General features: G+C 36.4%; 2 protein-coding genes across 2 annotated transcripts; both read right to left on the minus strand.

Moving 5' to 3' along the window:
• Positions 1-4,335: 4,335 nt before the first annotated feature.
• LOC122293411 (MDIS1-interacting receptor like kinase 2-like) lies at positions 4,336-7,375 on the minus strand. The gene is made up of 2 exons (XM_043101976.1): positions 4,924-7,375; positions 4,336-4,826 (listed from the first exon to the last, which is right to left on the minus strand). The coding sequence occupies exons 1-2, from the start codon at positions 7,373-7,375 to the stop codon at positions 4,483-4,485; spliced, it is 2,796 nt and encodes a 931-aa protein (XP_042957910.1). The 3' UTR covers positions 4,336-4,482.
• Positions 7,376-8,955: 1,580 nt separating this feature from the next.
• On the minus strand, positions 8,956-11,555 carry LOC122294829. Its single transcript, XM_043103813.1, has 3 exons — positions 11,233-11,555; positions 10,823-10,938; positions 8,956-9,528 (listed from the first exon to the last, which is right to left on the minus strand). The coding sequence occupies exons 1-3, from the start codon at positions 11,435-11,437 to the stop codon at positions 9,496-9,498; spliced, it is 354 nt and encodes a 117-aa protein (XP_042959747.1). The 5' UTR covers positions 11,438-11,555; the 3' UTR covers positions 8,956-9,495.
• Between the last annotated feature and the right edge of the window lie 4,160 nt (positions 11,556-15,715).

A 15,715-nucleotide genomic window follows, 5' to 3' on the forward strand; every position in this document is an offset into this window, starting at 1 on the left:
AATAATTGTATAATTTATTATGTAATTCTCATTTAATAAGTCACTTAATTTTAATTTAATATTTTAAATAATTTTTTTTATTAATCGATTTATTAAAAAAAAAGGTTTTAGACCAACCGGATAAGATCGGACCAATAACTATTGGTGCAGTCTGGTCCAGTCCCTAGGGATGTCCAGTCTAGGAAAATGATGGACCAAAATTTCGGTCCATCACCCGGACCAGACTGGACAGTGCTAGGCGAGACATTTTGGCTTCTACAAATGAATAATCTGGGAATTAAAAATTTTTTGACATGAGAATGGATCACTCAATTATTTATTAATGAATGTAACATAATATATGTAAGGGTTGGTTTGGATTCGATTCTTATTGAATCAGATGTCTTAAATGTGAAAATTATATTAAAAAATAAAATAAAATAAATAAGATATAAATGAGCTAATTATATTAAATAGTTATTATGGGCCGGTTGCGATATATAAATGGTGAATAAAGTTGGCATTCCAGGCCTCAGATGAGCATGATAAGTATAGTAGTTTGTTTTCAATTTCGAATCTAGTTTTATCCTCACCAGGTACTAAAGAAAGTTAGCAGATAATTTAGGTGGTGATCTGTCGGTGCACTTAAACAAATGTTGATGTTTGCAAGCTAATGTCATCTCATTCTAATAGATCAGAGCGGCTATAAAATTTTCTCTGATAATACAGCTAATACAACTTACGAAAATTAATTAAATTATATGAAATTCATAAATTATTTGTTTTTATCTCCGGTGGTCCCACTCATTTTTAGGGTCCCTAATTTTAGACACTATCCCCAATTACTTGAGATCTTGCTATAAAAATTATCGTGGCTAATATCTATAATGATCAAGGGATAGGTACTAAAGACTTGAGATATATCTCCAGTGAGCTAGTTTCCTTTCAACAAGACTATCTTTAAGCTCGTGACTATCTTTAAGCTCGTGCAATTTTTTAGGCTTTGTGGAACTCGACCTCTGAAACCATTGTTGAATATTGAAAAACTTTGAAGTGAACCACATTGACAAATACTTTTGGGCAAGGAGCTGGGAAATTGGTTTTTGCTAAGTTGTAAAGTTGCCATGTTCATTAAACCTTCTATTCCTAGTGGGATGGGACCAGAAAGTCGATTATCACAAAAATATAATTTTTGTAAATTGCTCAAATTAGCAAAAAATCAGGGAATATGACCTCGAAGTTGGTTTTGGTCAAGCCCAAGATCTGTTAGAGAATTTAGGTGGCTTATTTGTTTAGAAATGGAGCCAAAAAATTGATTTTGAAAGAGGGTATAGACGGCTAAGATTTCTCAAATTTTCTAAACAAAGAGGGATGAGAGATTCTAAACAATTTTGGGAAATAGAAAGGTTGATTAGAAAATTTAGGCAACCTAGTTTTTTAGGAATTGAGCTAAAAAGTTGATTGCGAGATAGGTACATAATAGTAAGATTTCTCAAACTTCTTAAATAAGTTGGGATGCGACCTTCTTAATGGTTTTGGCAACGAGAAAGATTGGTTAGAAAATTTATGTGACATGTTTCTTTAGGAATAGAGCTAGAAATTTTATTTCTACAAAGATGCATAAGGGTAAGATATCTCAAATTTCCTAAAGCAGTAGGAATGAGACCTTCTAAACGGTTTTGGAAAAGATCAAGCACAGCTAGAGAACTTAGGCAACTTATTTCTTTAGGAATGGAGCCAGAAAGCTTATTTTCCCAAAGATATAGGAGGGTAAAAGAATTTAGGTGACCTAGCTCTTCAAGAATGGAGCCAAAGAGCTGATTTTGAGAGATGTACAGAAATGTAAGATTTCTCAAATTTCCTAATTACGTAGATATGGGACCTTCTTAATGGTTTTGCAAAGGATCAAATAAGGCTAAGAATTTAGGTGACCTATTACTTCAAGAATGGAACAAGAAAATTGATTTTGAGAGAGATACAGAAATGTAAGATTTCTCAAATTTTCTAAAGAAATAGGGATGAGACCTCCTAAATAGTTTTGGAAAAGAGAAAGACTAGTTAAAGAATTTAGACGACCTATTTCTTTAGAAAATGAGCCAAAAAGTTTATTTCCTCAAAGATTCAGATGGGTAAGATGTCTCAAATTTCCTAAAGAAATAGGAATGAGACCTTCTAAACAGTTTTGGGAAAGAGAAATGATGGTTATAGAATTCAAGCGACCTAGTTCTTCAAGAATTGAGCCAGAGAGTTGATTGTGAGAGAGGTACAGAATAGTAAGATTTCTCAAATTTCCTAAAGAAGTTGGGATGGGACCTTCTAAATGGTTTTGGGGAAAGATCAAGCAAAACTAGAGAATTTAGGCAACCTATTTCTTCTGGAATGGAGCCAAAAAGTTTATTTCCCTCAAGATTCAAATGACTAAGATGTCTCAAATTTTCCAAAGAAGTAGGGATGAGACCTTCTAAATGGTTTTGGCAAAGAGAAAGGTTGGTTAAAGAATTTAGACTACCTATTTTTTCAAGAATTGAGTCTGAAAGTTTATTTTCCCAAAGATACAAAAGGGTAAAATTTCTCAAATTTTTTAAAGAAGTAGAAATGAGACCTTCTAAAAGGTTTTGGAAAAGATCAAGCAAAGCCAGAAAATTTAGGTGACCTATTTTTTTGGGAATGGAGCCAAAAAGTTTATTTTTCCAAAGATACAAAAGTGTAAGATTTATCAAATTTCCTAAAAAATTAGGGATGGAACCTTCAAAACTATTTTGGGTAAGAGAAAGGATGGTTAGAGAATTTAGGCGACCTATTTCTTCAGGAATGGAGCCAAAAAGTTTATTTTTTCAAAAACATAAAATGGTAGGATTTCTCAAATTTCCCAAAGACGTAGGAATGAGACTTTCTAAACGATTTTGGGAAAGTTGAAGCCAGGCTATAGAATTTAAGCAAACTATTTTCAGTGGGATTTTTCCTAACAATAGGTTAATGAACAAATCAAGATAGATGAGTTTAGACAGGTGTCTAATTCGACACGAAATGTTCCCAAAAAAAAACATTCACAAAGAGATCAAGATACGTGAGATTTGAAAAAGACAAAAAAGAAAATCCATGAAGTGTACCTTGTAAGCTAGAGCTAGTAACCTTCATTCTGACAACACTTCAAGTAGGATTGCAAGAAATACCAAACCATGTACAAGGGTCTGTACTGCAATTTGAATTTAGAGAAGCATTGGGAAGAGAAGTCCATGAATGTAGGTGAGATTGGGTTTTGTTTGAAAGGGTATTTTTCCATTTGAGAAGATCAGTAGCTTCTGGAGAATCAGCATTTGATGATAAAACTACATGATGAACAAACAGGAACAAGGAGAGTAGGGTGCATACTTTCTTGAAGGTTGATGTTGCCATTCATATGTCATGTAGCGTTTATTAGTTAATAGTGTTATTTATAACCACCACCTGCACTTTGCTTGTCATCTCTTTCTCTTTATTCTATTTTCTATAGGACTTTATGCAACTAAATCAAACTTGAAAAGTTTTTTGATTCTCACTTTAGGTAAGGATCGCACTCGTTATAAGCAAGGACCTTTACACGTGTTACTCACTCTACCGTGTGTGCCCCTTCTACACTTCTACTTTCACAATAGTAAGTCAAGCTTTGTCTTTAAAAATATAACAATATTGTATCGATGCACCTAAACAAATGTTGATGTTTTCTAATGTCATCAAGTAATGAAAACATTTGATGAATCGATACATCAACAGTTGGAAAGAAAGATTTATTTCGCCCAAAAACTGAATACAATTAACAAAGTAATAAAAAATTTACTTGCCAAATCCTATTTGAGGTCCCCAGAGTCCATCAGTAAAAATAATTAAAGAAATGGTATAACCACTAAGAGATTACACAAAAAGATTACATAAAAGTAATCTAACAAATTGATTAGGCTTAATGTGATTCGTTAGATCTACTTTATAATAAAAATAATTTTATAATATGAATAACTACATCTAATTATATCAGTTTGTAAGATTACTTTTACGTACATAATCTCTTTGTAGTTAGAGTATTTTTTAAAATAATTATATAACTTGTGGGATTCTCCACCATTCTAATATGAGGATCAATGTTTTGAAACCATAGACCAAAGAGCAGAACACTATATAAGCGAAGGGAAGAATCGCTTTCTCCCCTCTGTCCAAAAACTTGGCCACTTTGGCTTTGGTGGCAAGCACAAGCTATTGGGCAGATCTGATCTTCCTTTTTCCTTTTTTTTTTTTCCTTTTTTTAATTATTTTATCTTTTTGATGGAACACTTGAGAAGTACACCACATTTCACTTAAAAACAACACTAAAAGAGAAAGGGCTAAGATATTAAAATCGAGTGAAACTACATTTATTAGTAGGAAAAACGACACTCCAAAAAAAATGCTAGGAAAAAAGAAAATATTGAACCAGTTGTACACAAAATATAATTAGTAAGTCTTCTTGAACATGACTTTCTTGGTGGAACTTCATTCAAAAGATGGTTCAAGCTGGAGACTGCCATAGTTTGGGGCTCGGGCCACTGCTAATACTTTAGAAATCATGTGCATAGTTGGCCTGGATTCTGCAAGTTCATTTAAGCATTCAGTAGCAATCTTTGCAACCCTTATGAGCTCAGCCTCAACTTGGGGCGTTGGAAATGGAAGGCGTTGGTCCAACACATCTTTCAGTTGAATGCTCATCTCAACTGATGGAGATGACTTAACTGAGCAGATGAAATCACCCGGATACTTTCCCATTATCACTTCTAATGCCAACACACCAAAGCTATATACATCACATTTATCGGTTATCTTCATTGTATAAGCAAGTTCTGCCAAGAAAAAATAATATTAAAAAAAAAAACAAAATTGATCTTATGCACTACTTCAATGTTAATCTAAGAACAAAAGGACAATGAAATAAATTACCCGGTGCTATATATCCGTATGTGCCTGCAAGGGAAGTCCAATTGGATGAATCTAGCTCTAGAATTTTAGCAGTGCCAAAATCTGAAACATGAGCCTCATATTGAGAATCCAACAAGATGTTACTACTTTTAATATCCCGATGAATTATTGGTGGTGAGCAATCATGGTGCATGTAAGACAACGCATAAGCCACGCCTTTGACAATATTCAATCTCTTACTCCAGTCTAATTCTTTAGCATCTTCTTCAATTTTCAAGATTCTTGCCAAACTACCCATTTCTAAACACTCGTATACCAGAAACGAATGTCGAATATGTGAACAGAAGCCATGAAGTTTGACGATATTTCGATGTCGTACTTCTATTAATGCCTTAATCTCATTTAAGAATGCCTTTTGGAATCTTTGCTCATCATCGAGTAGTTGGTGGAGTTTCTTCACAGCTACCATAACACCTGATGACAATATTGCTTTGTATGTTCTTCCATATGCTCCCTCCCCAATGCAATATATCTCATTAAACGCTTCAGTTGCTCTTATGATCTCTTCATACATTTTTCTTCCATCGAAAGTACTACTTGACACAAAAAGAAATCCTTCTTTGTGCTTGTCGCTTTGTTCTAATTGGGGATATCGATCTTTCTTTCCTCTTTGCAAAATTCGAAGAACTTGGAAGAAAACAAATAAAGCCAAAAGTGATCCCAAAAGAGGGAAAATGATTACGAACATAGTTTTGTGGCCCTTTTTTGATAAATGTTTGCATGGGGGCAGCCCTTTAACGTTACCGCACAATCCCTTGTTACCTTGCAAGGCTCCCAATGGAGCATCTAAAAATGCTTTGCTGTTGGGAATTGGGCCATGTAACTCATTGTAGGATACATCGACATACGACAAACCATACATTTCTCGAATGGTAGTCGGAATAACGCCGGAAAGATGATTGTGAGAGAGATTGAGCACCTCCAAGCTTTGCATTATGTTGATTTCTAAAGGTATCTCTCCAGTCAAAGAGTTGTAGCTTAAATCTAGTTTGGAGAGATGAACTAAGCTCATAAGCAAGATGGGAAGCTCTTCACTGAAATTGTTATGGCTTAAATTGAAGTGAATCAATTTTGAGAAGCACTTCCCAATATTACATGGGAGTGACTTGCACATTTTGTTCGAGGATATGTCTAGGAATTCGAGATTGGTCAAAGACTCGAATTCTATAGGTATAGCACCAGAGAGATGATTTCCATTTAACCACAACTTCTCTAGAGAATTCAACTTTCCAAGTTCCTTTGGAATTGCCCCAACAATATGATTTAAAGAAAGATCAACCACATGTAGTTTAATGCAGTTTCCAATCTCCGGTGGTATGCTACCACTAATGTTGTTCCCACTCATTTTTAGAGTCCCTAATTTTAGACTTTGCCCCCAATTACTTGAGATCTTGCCATAAAAGTTATTGCGGCTTAGATCTATGTAGATCAAGTTTGGATAAGAGCCAAAGACTTGAGATATATCTCCAGTGAGTTGGTTTCCATTCAAGAAGACTCTCTTTAAACTCGTGCAATTTTTTAGGCTTTGTGGAACTTGACCTCTAAAACCATTGTTGGAGATTGCAAAATATTGAAGTGAACCATCATGACAAATGCCTTCGGGCAAGGAGCCGGTAAATTGGTTTCCACTAAGTTGCAAACTTGTCATGTTCATGGAACCGATTCCTTGTGGGATGAGACCTTCTAAACTGTTTTGAGCAAGGTCTAGAAAGATAAGATTTCTCAAATTTCCTAAAGAAGTGGGGATGAGACCTTCTAAACGGTTTTGGAAAAGAGAAAGGTTGGTTAGAGAATTTAGGCGACCTAGTTCTTTAGGAATAGAGCCAGAAAGTTGATTTTGATAGAGGTACAGAAGGGTAAGATTTCTTAAATTTCCTAAAGAAGTAGGGATATGTCCTTCTAAACGGTTTTGCGAAAGACCAAGCTGGGCTAAAGAGTTTAGGCAGCCTATTTCCGGTGGGATTTTTCCTGACAATAGGTTAAAGGACAAATCAAGATAGTTGATTTTAGACAGGCCGCTAATTTGGGGCGGAATGTTCCCAGATAAAGCGTTCATAGAGAGATCAAGATACACGAGATTTGGAAAAGACAAAAAAGAAAATCCATGAAGCGTACCTTGTAAGCTAAAGCTAGTAAGGTTCATTTTGACAATCCTTCCAGCAGGATTGCAAGTAATACCAAACCAAGTACAAGGGTTTGTACTATGGATTGAATTAGAAGAAGCATTGGGAAGAGAAGTCCATGAATGTAGGTGAGATTGGGTTTTGTTTGAAAGGGTATATTTCCATTTGAGAAGAGCAGTAGCTTCTGTAGCAGAAGCAGCATTTGATGATAAAACCAAATAATGAACAAACAAGCAAAAAGAGAGTATGGTGCATGCTTTCTTGAAGTTTGATGCTACCAATCTTTTCATCTCGTCTGTAGCGTCTGTTAGTTAATGGCATTATTTATAACAACCCCTTGCGTCCAGTCAATCGCTAATTTTCGTTGTTCTATTTTTATTTTTCGTAAGACTTTATGCAACCGAGTCAAGCTTGAAAAGTCTTTTGTACCCATGTTGAGTCGTCCATTTATAAAATATAAGAAATTAAAGGTACCGTATAAAAAAAATTATATGACTTGTGAAACACTCCACAATTCTAACATGATAATCAATGTTTTGAAACGTAAACCCAAAGGAGAACATGCACTGTATATATAATCAATGTTAAGGTGTGAAAGAGCAGATACTAGCTAGGAAATATATACGACGACAAGTTTAATTTGGCATTAATTTATCATGATTATTTCTTACTTAACTCGTCAAATATCTGAGAAACCAAAAGGATTATGGCAATTTCTTTTTTTAAGTAGGGATTTATTTCCGTCGTGTTGCTTGATTCCCGTATATATCCTTCAAGCATCCAATTCCTTATATTTTTATTTTAGAATTTATTCTTGAATTTCATTATTTTTTATTTGGAAAAAACATCCATTTTGATGCAATTGCAATGTGTAATTGTTTAAGGGAAGAGCATAAGCACCGTCCAATTTGGTTACAAGGTTACAGCCGGACACAGATAAAAGGTCTTTTCTGTCCAAAAATGTTCCCATTTTGGCTTTGACATTAAGCACATATAACCACTATCCTGCGCCCAACCAATAACTTTCCTTTGTTCTATTTTCCATAGGACTTTATGCAACTGAGTCATGTTTAAGAAGTCTTTTAAATCTCACTCGTTATAATTAAGCAACGGCCTTTATTAGCATATCATGTATTACTCATCCTATTCTACACTTCTAATTCCATAATAGTGACTCAAGTTTGAAAAGTATTTGGATTCTCATCACATCTTGTTATCGTTAATGGCTTTATTTGTTCGCCATCGATATTCTTTGCTATTATTGATGTCCTTATTTGTCAACAATAAACATCTATCACTTAATTGTCATTATTGAAGTCGTATGTTCCTGTTCTGCATTTCTACTCCATAACAGTGATTCAAGTTTGAAAAATATTTGGATTCTCATCACATCTTGCTATCGTTAATGGCTTTATTTGTTGACCATTGAGATTCATTGCTACTGTTGATGTCCTTATTTGTTGACCATCAACATCTATCACTTAATTGTCATCATCAAAGTCGTATGTTCCCATTCTACACTTTTACTTCCATAACATTTACTCAAGTTTGAAAAATATTTGGATTTTCATCACATCTTGCTATCGTTAATGGCTTTATTTGTTCACCATCGATATTCTTTGCTATTATTGATGTCCTTATTTGTCAACGATAAACATCTATCACTTAATTGTCATCATCGAAGTCTTCGCCTTATATCTTTTGGGTTTGTGAAATACCGCTTGTTCTCAAAAGCTTAGCATTTGAAACAAGCGGCGATTAAGGTGTTGTTAGGATGTTGAGATCAGATGATAAATTTTTGTGTTGATGCTCAAAAAATCGCACAACAGGCCAGAATAGAAGAAAGAGTCATTCACAACCTGCTATGACGATTCAGGCCTCGATTAGTGTGGTCTGATACCCCTGGCAATGGTACGATGCGGCTGCACGGTGTTGGTGTGTACATCCACTGCAATAAAAAGAAAATAAGGGCAAAGAAAATAAAGAAAAATGAACATACAGATTTATGTAGTTCAATATAATGCCTACGTTCTTGGACATTTGAAGAGAAGAAATCCACTATAATATTCTTGTTTACAATCTCTCATAGACTCTCATTTCTTACTGTATAATGGTGATCTCGAATATGTTTGCTAGAGAAGCTGGAGCTCCCTTTCAGGAGGTTGAAGTTGTAGCTGAAGAAGAACCTGTTTTAAGTTGTCTAGACATCCCCTTTTATCTGATACCTCTTTCTGTGTGACCCCTGTAGTGGTGAGGCATGGTCTACTTTGCATTTCTAAACATCTCTCCATTTCCCACTTTATTCTGACACTACTCCCTTATTTTCTGACACCCTCTTCTTGCCTTCTGACACCTCCTTCTCCCTTATCTCCATGCTTCCCCTCTTGTCCCCTAGTGGTGGTCTAGTGGGCTAAGCCCGGTCTTCGGCCTTGATATTTTTACCCTTAACATTTTGAATAGTAGGAAAATAGTCTGAATTAAAATATTTTATGAAATTTTGAAAATAGAGAGAATAAAAAAAGTTGAATAAAAATATTTCTAAAGTTAAAATATTGATAGAATATAAATTTGTTAATGTTATTTTTATTTGGAAGGTTGAGAAAGTTTTAATAATTAGATAATGATTAAATAAAAAAAATTGAAAAAAATTGGAATTAAAGAATATTTGTATTTATGATGTTTTGATATTAAGATGAGATAGAATGAAAAGAAATAAGCATGCAATACACACAGTGCCTAATTCACCTGGTATTAGAGTAGAAATGATTTTGAGTTTGAACCTGAAGTGAAAACACAACATGCTTTATACAATGAAGTGCTGAGAATTGACAAGGGGGAAGCTGCTAATTGACAAGGAGAATTACTTGGTGCTATTGAACCGATCGAGAACAGAGAATCAAGGAGAGAGTGACGGGGATTTCTTACACTAGCTGAAAATCACTGAGGATTGAAAATATAAATTGAGGGATTCAACTCTCACTTACAATTTAACGTCCCAAAATCTTAGAGAACGTCCAAGGGAATGAAACGTAAGGGGCGGCGGAAAATCTGACGGTTTTAAAATATAATTTAGAAAACAAAATTAGTAATAATGATGATATTAATAAAATAAAAAAATTTAAAATCGAATTTAATTAAAAATAGCGACTGTAACATAATCAATCGGATCTTCTGCTTTCCAATTCGAAGGTTAATTTGGCAAAATTTGATTTGGTTCCAATGTATCTTGCCGAGTGTCCTTTTTACTTATGAAATGACTCGGCCTTCATTTGGAGCCACTTTACTTTACTGCAAGATTGCCAGTGCTGTGGAGTGAATTTTTCATTTGGGTTGGTTTGGCATGGGCCATAGTGGGAAGACAAGTGGATCTTTTCTACTCTTGGAGCGGGTTAAGTGGCATCCCACAAGTTGCAACATTATGGAAGATGGTTCCTACTTGTCTCATTTGGTGCATTAGATGAAAGGGAACAATTGAAACTTTGAAGAACGTTAACAGACATTGGAGGAGCTCAAAACTTTCTTTTACAATACTCTCTTCGTGATTTTTCTTGTATTTGTTCCTCCTCCTAGATAAGTGTCTCTTGTCTATTTCATGTGTACTAGAGTTGCACTTTAATGCTTCTTAATAAAGTTTTATTACTTGTCAACACACCCAAAAAAATTAAAAAAATGAACGAGAAAATCCAAGTTAAGTTTTATTTTTAGAAGATTAGGAAACAAATATAGAACATTCTTACTGTGTTAAATAGTAGAACTGAAAGCGATTGATAACGTAGCCAAAGGTGCAGAAGCCGCATGCTCGTCCATGTCAATGCCAACACAGGATATGATCTGAAAACTCCAGGTGCATCCTCTGCATTCAGAATTCTAAAATCAATTAAATGCATCAAATCAACAAGTACGTTAGCTTAACCAGTGTGTCTTTGTTTGAAAGGGCATTGCAAATCTGTGAAGGTAATATGCATCAAAAGTTGGCTGTTTTCTTTAATTTGGCTTGGAGTTTCTGGTTTAGAAGAAATAAATATGTACATGATAAAGAGCTACTTAGTCCTAAAATGTAGCTGAGAATGCTTTTTTATGTTGAGAAGTTATGATCAAGTTGGGCAGAAGACAAGGGTACAGCTTATGAATCTGTATAAATGGCAACCTCCCCCGTCGGATTGGCTCAAGTTAAATGTTGATGCTGCAAGTTTTTCTGAGTGGAATAAGGCAGGGATTGGGGTAGTGTTGAGGGATGCGTCGGGTAAAGTTCTCATGGCAATAAGTAAAGCTGATTTCCAGATGGAAGATTCGGAAGGTGTAGAGCTTCTTGCTATTTTCAGAGGTTTGCAACAAGGTGCTACTATGGGCATTTCCAAAATTATTGTGGAAAGTGATAGTCTGTTATGTATTGAAGCTCTTAATCATGATAGTATGTCTAACTCTTTGTTAGGGGTGTTATATCATGAGATAAAGAAGCTTATTGCCTGTTTTGAGAATTGTCAGTTTTCACATGTCTAGACATGGGGAAGGAAATACGGTAGATCATAGTTTGGCTAAGAATGCTTTCAAGGTTGAAAGTATTAATGTTTGGTGGGATTGTATTCTAGACTTTACTTCTCAATATTTATGGCTCGATAATTGTCTGTAATTGTCTTTCAGGTTGATGAATGATATTATCTTTTCTATTAAAAAAAAAAAAAAAACCAAGTACGTTAGCTTATGGTAAATTGAAATTGCTTCCAAGGAACAGTATGCCCAAATCAAGACCAAGAAGCTGAGCTGTTACGTACCAAACTTCTTCCTAATTAATTGATCAATCAAGAGAAAAACATTCACTTTCCAGTGGCTTATATATTTATAGAAAGGTGGGAATTTATTGTTATATTCCAACCCGAATTGATATTATTTTCTTCTGCGTGCGCACTAATCTGCTTGCCCAACCAATCGCTTTCCCTTGTTCTATTTTCCATAGCACTTTATGCAACAAAGTCAAGTTCAAAAAGTCTTTTATATCTCACGCGTTATAATTAAAGAAATGGACTTTATTAGCATATGTATTACTCATTTTGACATATATGCCCGTTTTACACTTCTAGTTCCATAATGGTGGCTCAAGTTTGAAAAATATTTGGATTCTCATCATATCTTGCAATCGTTAATAGTTTTATTTGTTGACCATTGAGGTTCATTGCTACTGTTGATGTCCTTATTTGTCGACCATCAACATCTATCTCTTAATTGTCATCATCAAAGTCTTATGTTTCCATTCTACGCTTCTAGTTCCATAATGGTGACTCAAGTTTGAAAAGTATTTGGATTCTCATCACATCTTGCTATCATTAATGGTTTTATTTGTTCACCATCGATATTCTTTGCTACTGTTGATGTCCTTATTTGTCAACCATCAACATCTATCACTTAATTGTCATCATATCGTATGTTCCCATTCTACACTTTTATTTCCATAACAGTGACTCAAGTTCGAAAAATATTTAGATTCTCATCACATCTTGCTATTGTTAATGGCTTTATTTGTTCACCATCGATATTCTTTGCTATTATTGATGTCCTTATTTGTCAACAACAAACATCTATCACTTAATTGTCATCATAGAAGTCGTATGTTCCTGTTCTACATTTCTACTCCATAACAATGATTCAAGTTTGAAAAATATTTAGATTCTCATTACATCTTGCTATCGTTAATGGCTTTATTTGTTGACCATTGAGGTTCGTTGCTACTGTTGATGTCCTTATTTGTCGACCATCAACATCTATCACTTAATTGTCATCATCAAAGTAGTATGTTCCCATTCTACACTTCTAGTTCCATAATGGTGACTCAAGTTTGAAAAATATTTGGATTTTCATCACATCTTTCTATCGTTAATGGCTTTATTTGTTCACAATCGACGTTCTTTGCTACTGTTGATGTCCTTATTTGTTGACCATCAACATCTATCACTTAATCGTCATCATCGAAGTCGTATGTTCCTGTTCTGCACTTCTACTCCATAAAAGTGATTCAAGTTTGAAAAATATTTGGATTCTCATCACATCTTGCTATCGTTAATGGCTTTATTTGTTCACCATCGACTTTCTTTGCTACTGTTGATGTCCTCATTTGCCGACCATCAACATATATCACTTAATTGTCATAAAGTTTGAAAAGTAATTGGATTCTCATCACATCTTGCTATTGTTAATGGGCCAATAGCTTTATTTGTTGACCATCAACATTCTATGCTACTATTGATTGTTTTAACGTCGTGTTTTGTACGCCTTTAGGCCAGACTCCTCGAGGGCTCGGGCCTTCTCTGGTACCTACACGCACACAAACTGTGACGCCTCCAAATCCCCATGCGCGGACACGGGAAAATCGAGACGTCCGGATGATGACATCACGGGTCATCACCCTATCGATGTGTGCCAAGTGTGTGTATAAGCAACGAATGTGCACGAGAAATACGCAGCGAAAAGCAAGTCAATAACTAAGTACCAGAATTTTTCTTGTTTAATACAAAGCTATTCAAAACATACATAAATAAATATTACAAAACACGAATATAATATAATATCAAATACAAGCATAACATCAGCAATCCGGCAGAGCCGCATCCTCGGGCTCAGCCTCCTCCTCCTCCTCCTCATCCTCGAACTCTGCACCAAAAGCTACGGAACCAAAAATGGTACCACAGGTAAGTAAAACCCAAACATCACCAGATAAAAACACATAGAACTCAAACAACATGGATGCAAGAAAAACCAATGCACATGTCCCGCAAAACCACATTTTTTACCACGCACGCCAAAAACCCATTTGGCCCATAAAAATATATCCTTAAAACCAAGTCTCGCCATTATCCTAGATAATGGCCCAAACCACCATTTTCCCAGAAAATGGATCAAAAGTCTCTAAATCAAATCTTGTCATTTTTCCAGAAAATGGCCCGCATCCGAAAACCATAAAAACGATCCAATTATGCATGCACCATGATCTCCCCTAGGGATCATCCGCACACCCTGGCTCTGTGCCACACCGCAGGTAACGACTACGCATGTGACACCTAAACGAGCGATGCCTAGACTCACGCCCAGCGCGTACCTGGCCAGGCCATCCTCTAGCCCTCGCCAGCGAAGGGCCACGGAGTCGGTGAGTAGAGCGATGCCCAGACTCGCGCCCAGCGCGTACCTGGCCAGGCCATCCTCTAGCCCCGCTCTCGTCGTCGCCCAGCGACAACTCAGGGGACGTCACTCAGTATTATCCACTCCCGAGTGACCAGAGGAGCTCCACCGAGATAATAACCCATCCCGGCTTGGGCTCGTGAGACACACGCACCCGAAAACCCATTCACGCCAACAGAACAGGATTTCTCAAATAAAATAAAATACACGTGCATGCACCATGTAAATGCAATTTCAATGCACAAAACAAATAACCAATCATAAATCAATAAATCAAGCAACTCCGTCCTCCATCCATCCGACCCCCGAACTCCTCGGACTCAGTCCGGAATCAACCAACTAGCAGATAAAATAAATTGAATGAGCAATATATATTTAAATCTGAAAATAGGGTTTGAAAAATACTTACAGCGCTATACGGTAATTTTAGAAAACACCCGGCGTTGCAAACGGCGAAGAAAAAGCAACGTTACAGTGAAAAATCACTGTGGTCGTGGGTTGTGAAATACCCACTTTTGAACGGGGACAAACCAGGGCTTGGGATCGATAGGGAATGGTCTAGGGATGATTGTGAAACTATTGGAAGTGGTGGTTGGCCGTGGGTGGCGGCAAAAACGCTGGAGAGAGGCCGGATTTTCCAAAAAGGAAAGCTAGCTCGTGGGAGCTGTTCCGGTGGTCGTTGGAGGCCGGAAATAGGTGGGTTAGGACGGCAAGGGACCGGTGATGAAGTGGTGAAGAAATGGTGGCCGGAGGTGGAGCGACGGCGGCGGATCGAGCTAAAAACCGTGTAGGCTTTAATGAGGTTTTCCGGCCAAACGGCCGGCCGGATGGGGGTGGGAATTGGTGGGGAGGTGCACCGGAGGGAAGGGAGTCAACCGGTGGGGGCAGTGTGCCGCACGGTGGCCGGACGGCGGTGGGTCGAGGGCGGGAAGAGCTCCGGCGTGAGAGAGGAGGAGAGAGAGAGAGAGAGGGACTGGGTCGACGCGGGAGAGGAGAAGAAAAAGAAAAAAAAAAGAAAAAGAAAGAAGAAAAAAGAGAAAAAGAAAAAGAAAAAGGAAAAAGGGAAAAGAAGATGAGGTCTAATCCTCATTCCGGGAAAACAAAACTAAACCGCCGAAACGAGATTAAAAACCGTAAACGACTAAAAGAAATCAAACACATCATCAACTAAATTAAAAATCAAATTTTAAAACGTAATAAATTAAAATAAATGAACTAATATATTAATTAAAATAAAAACAATCATTTCAGCGAAAATATACGCGAAAGCGGGTCATCACATCCTCCCCCCTTTAAAACAAATTTCATCCTCGAAATTTGCAAGATCAACCACCAACTTAAAGAAGCCACATAAAACACACAAACCATCGGTGACCAAGATTAAGATATATACCTTCATCCTTCAAACAAGTACGGGTACTGCTCCCTCATGTCCGCTGCTCGCTCCCAAGAGAAGTCTTGTG

The sequence above is a fragment of the Carya illinoinensis genome, chromosome 14 (assembly GCF_018687715.1).
Source record: "Carya illinoinensis cultivar Pawnee chromosome 14, C.illinoinensisPawnee_v1, whole genome shotgun sequence".
Taxonomy (NCBI): domain Eukaryota; kingdom Viridiplantae; phylum Streptophyta; class Magnoliopsida; order Fagales; family Juglandaceae; genus Carya; species Carya illinoinensis.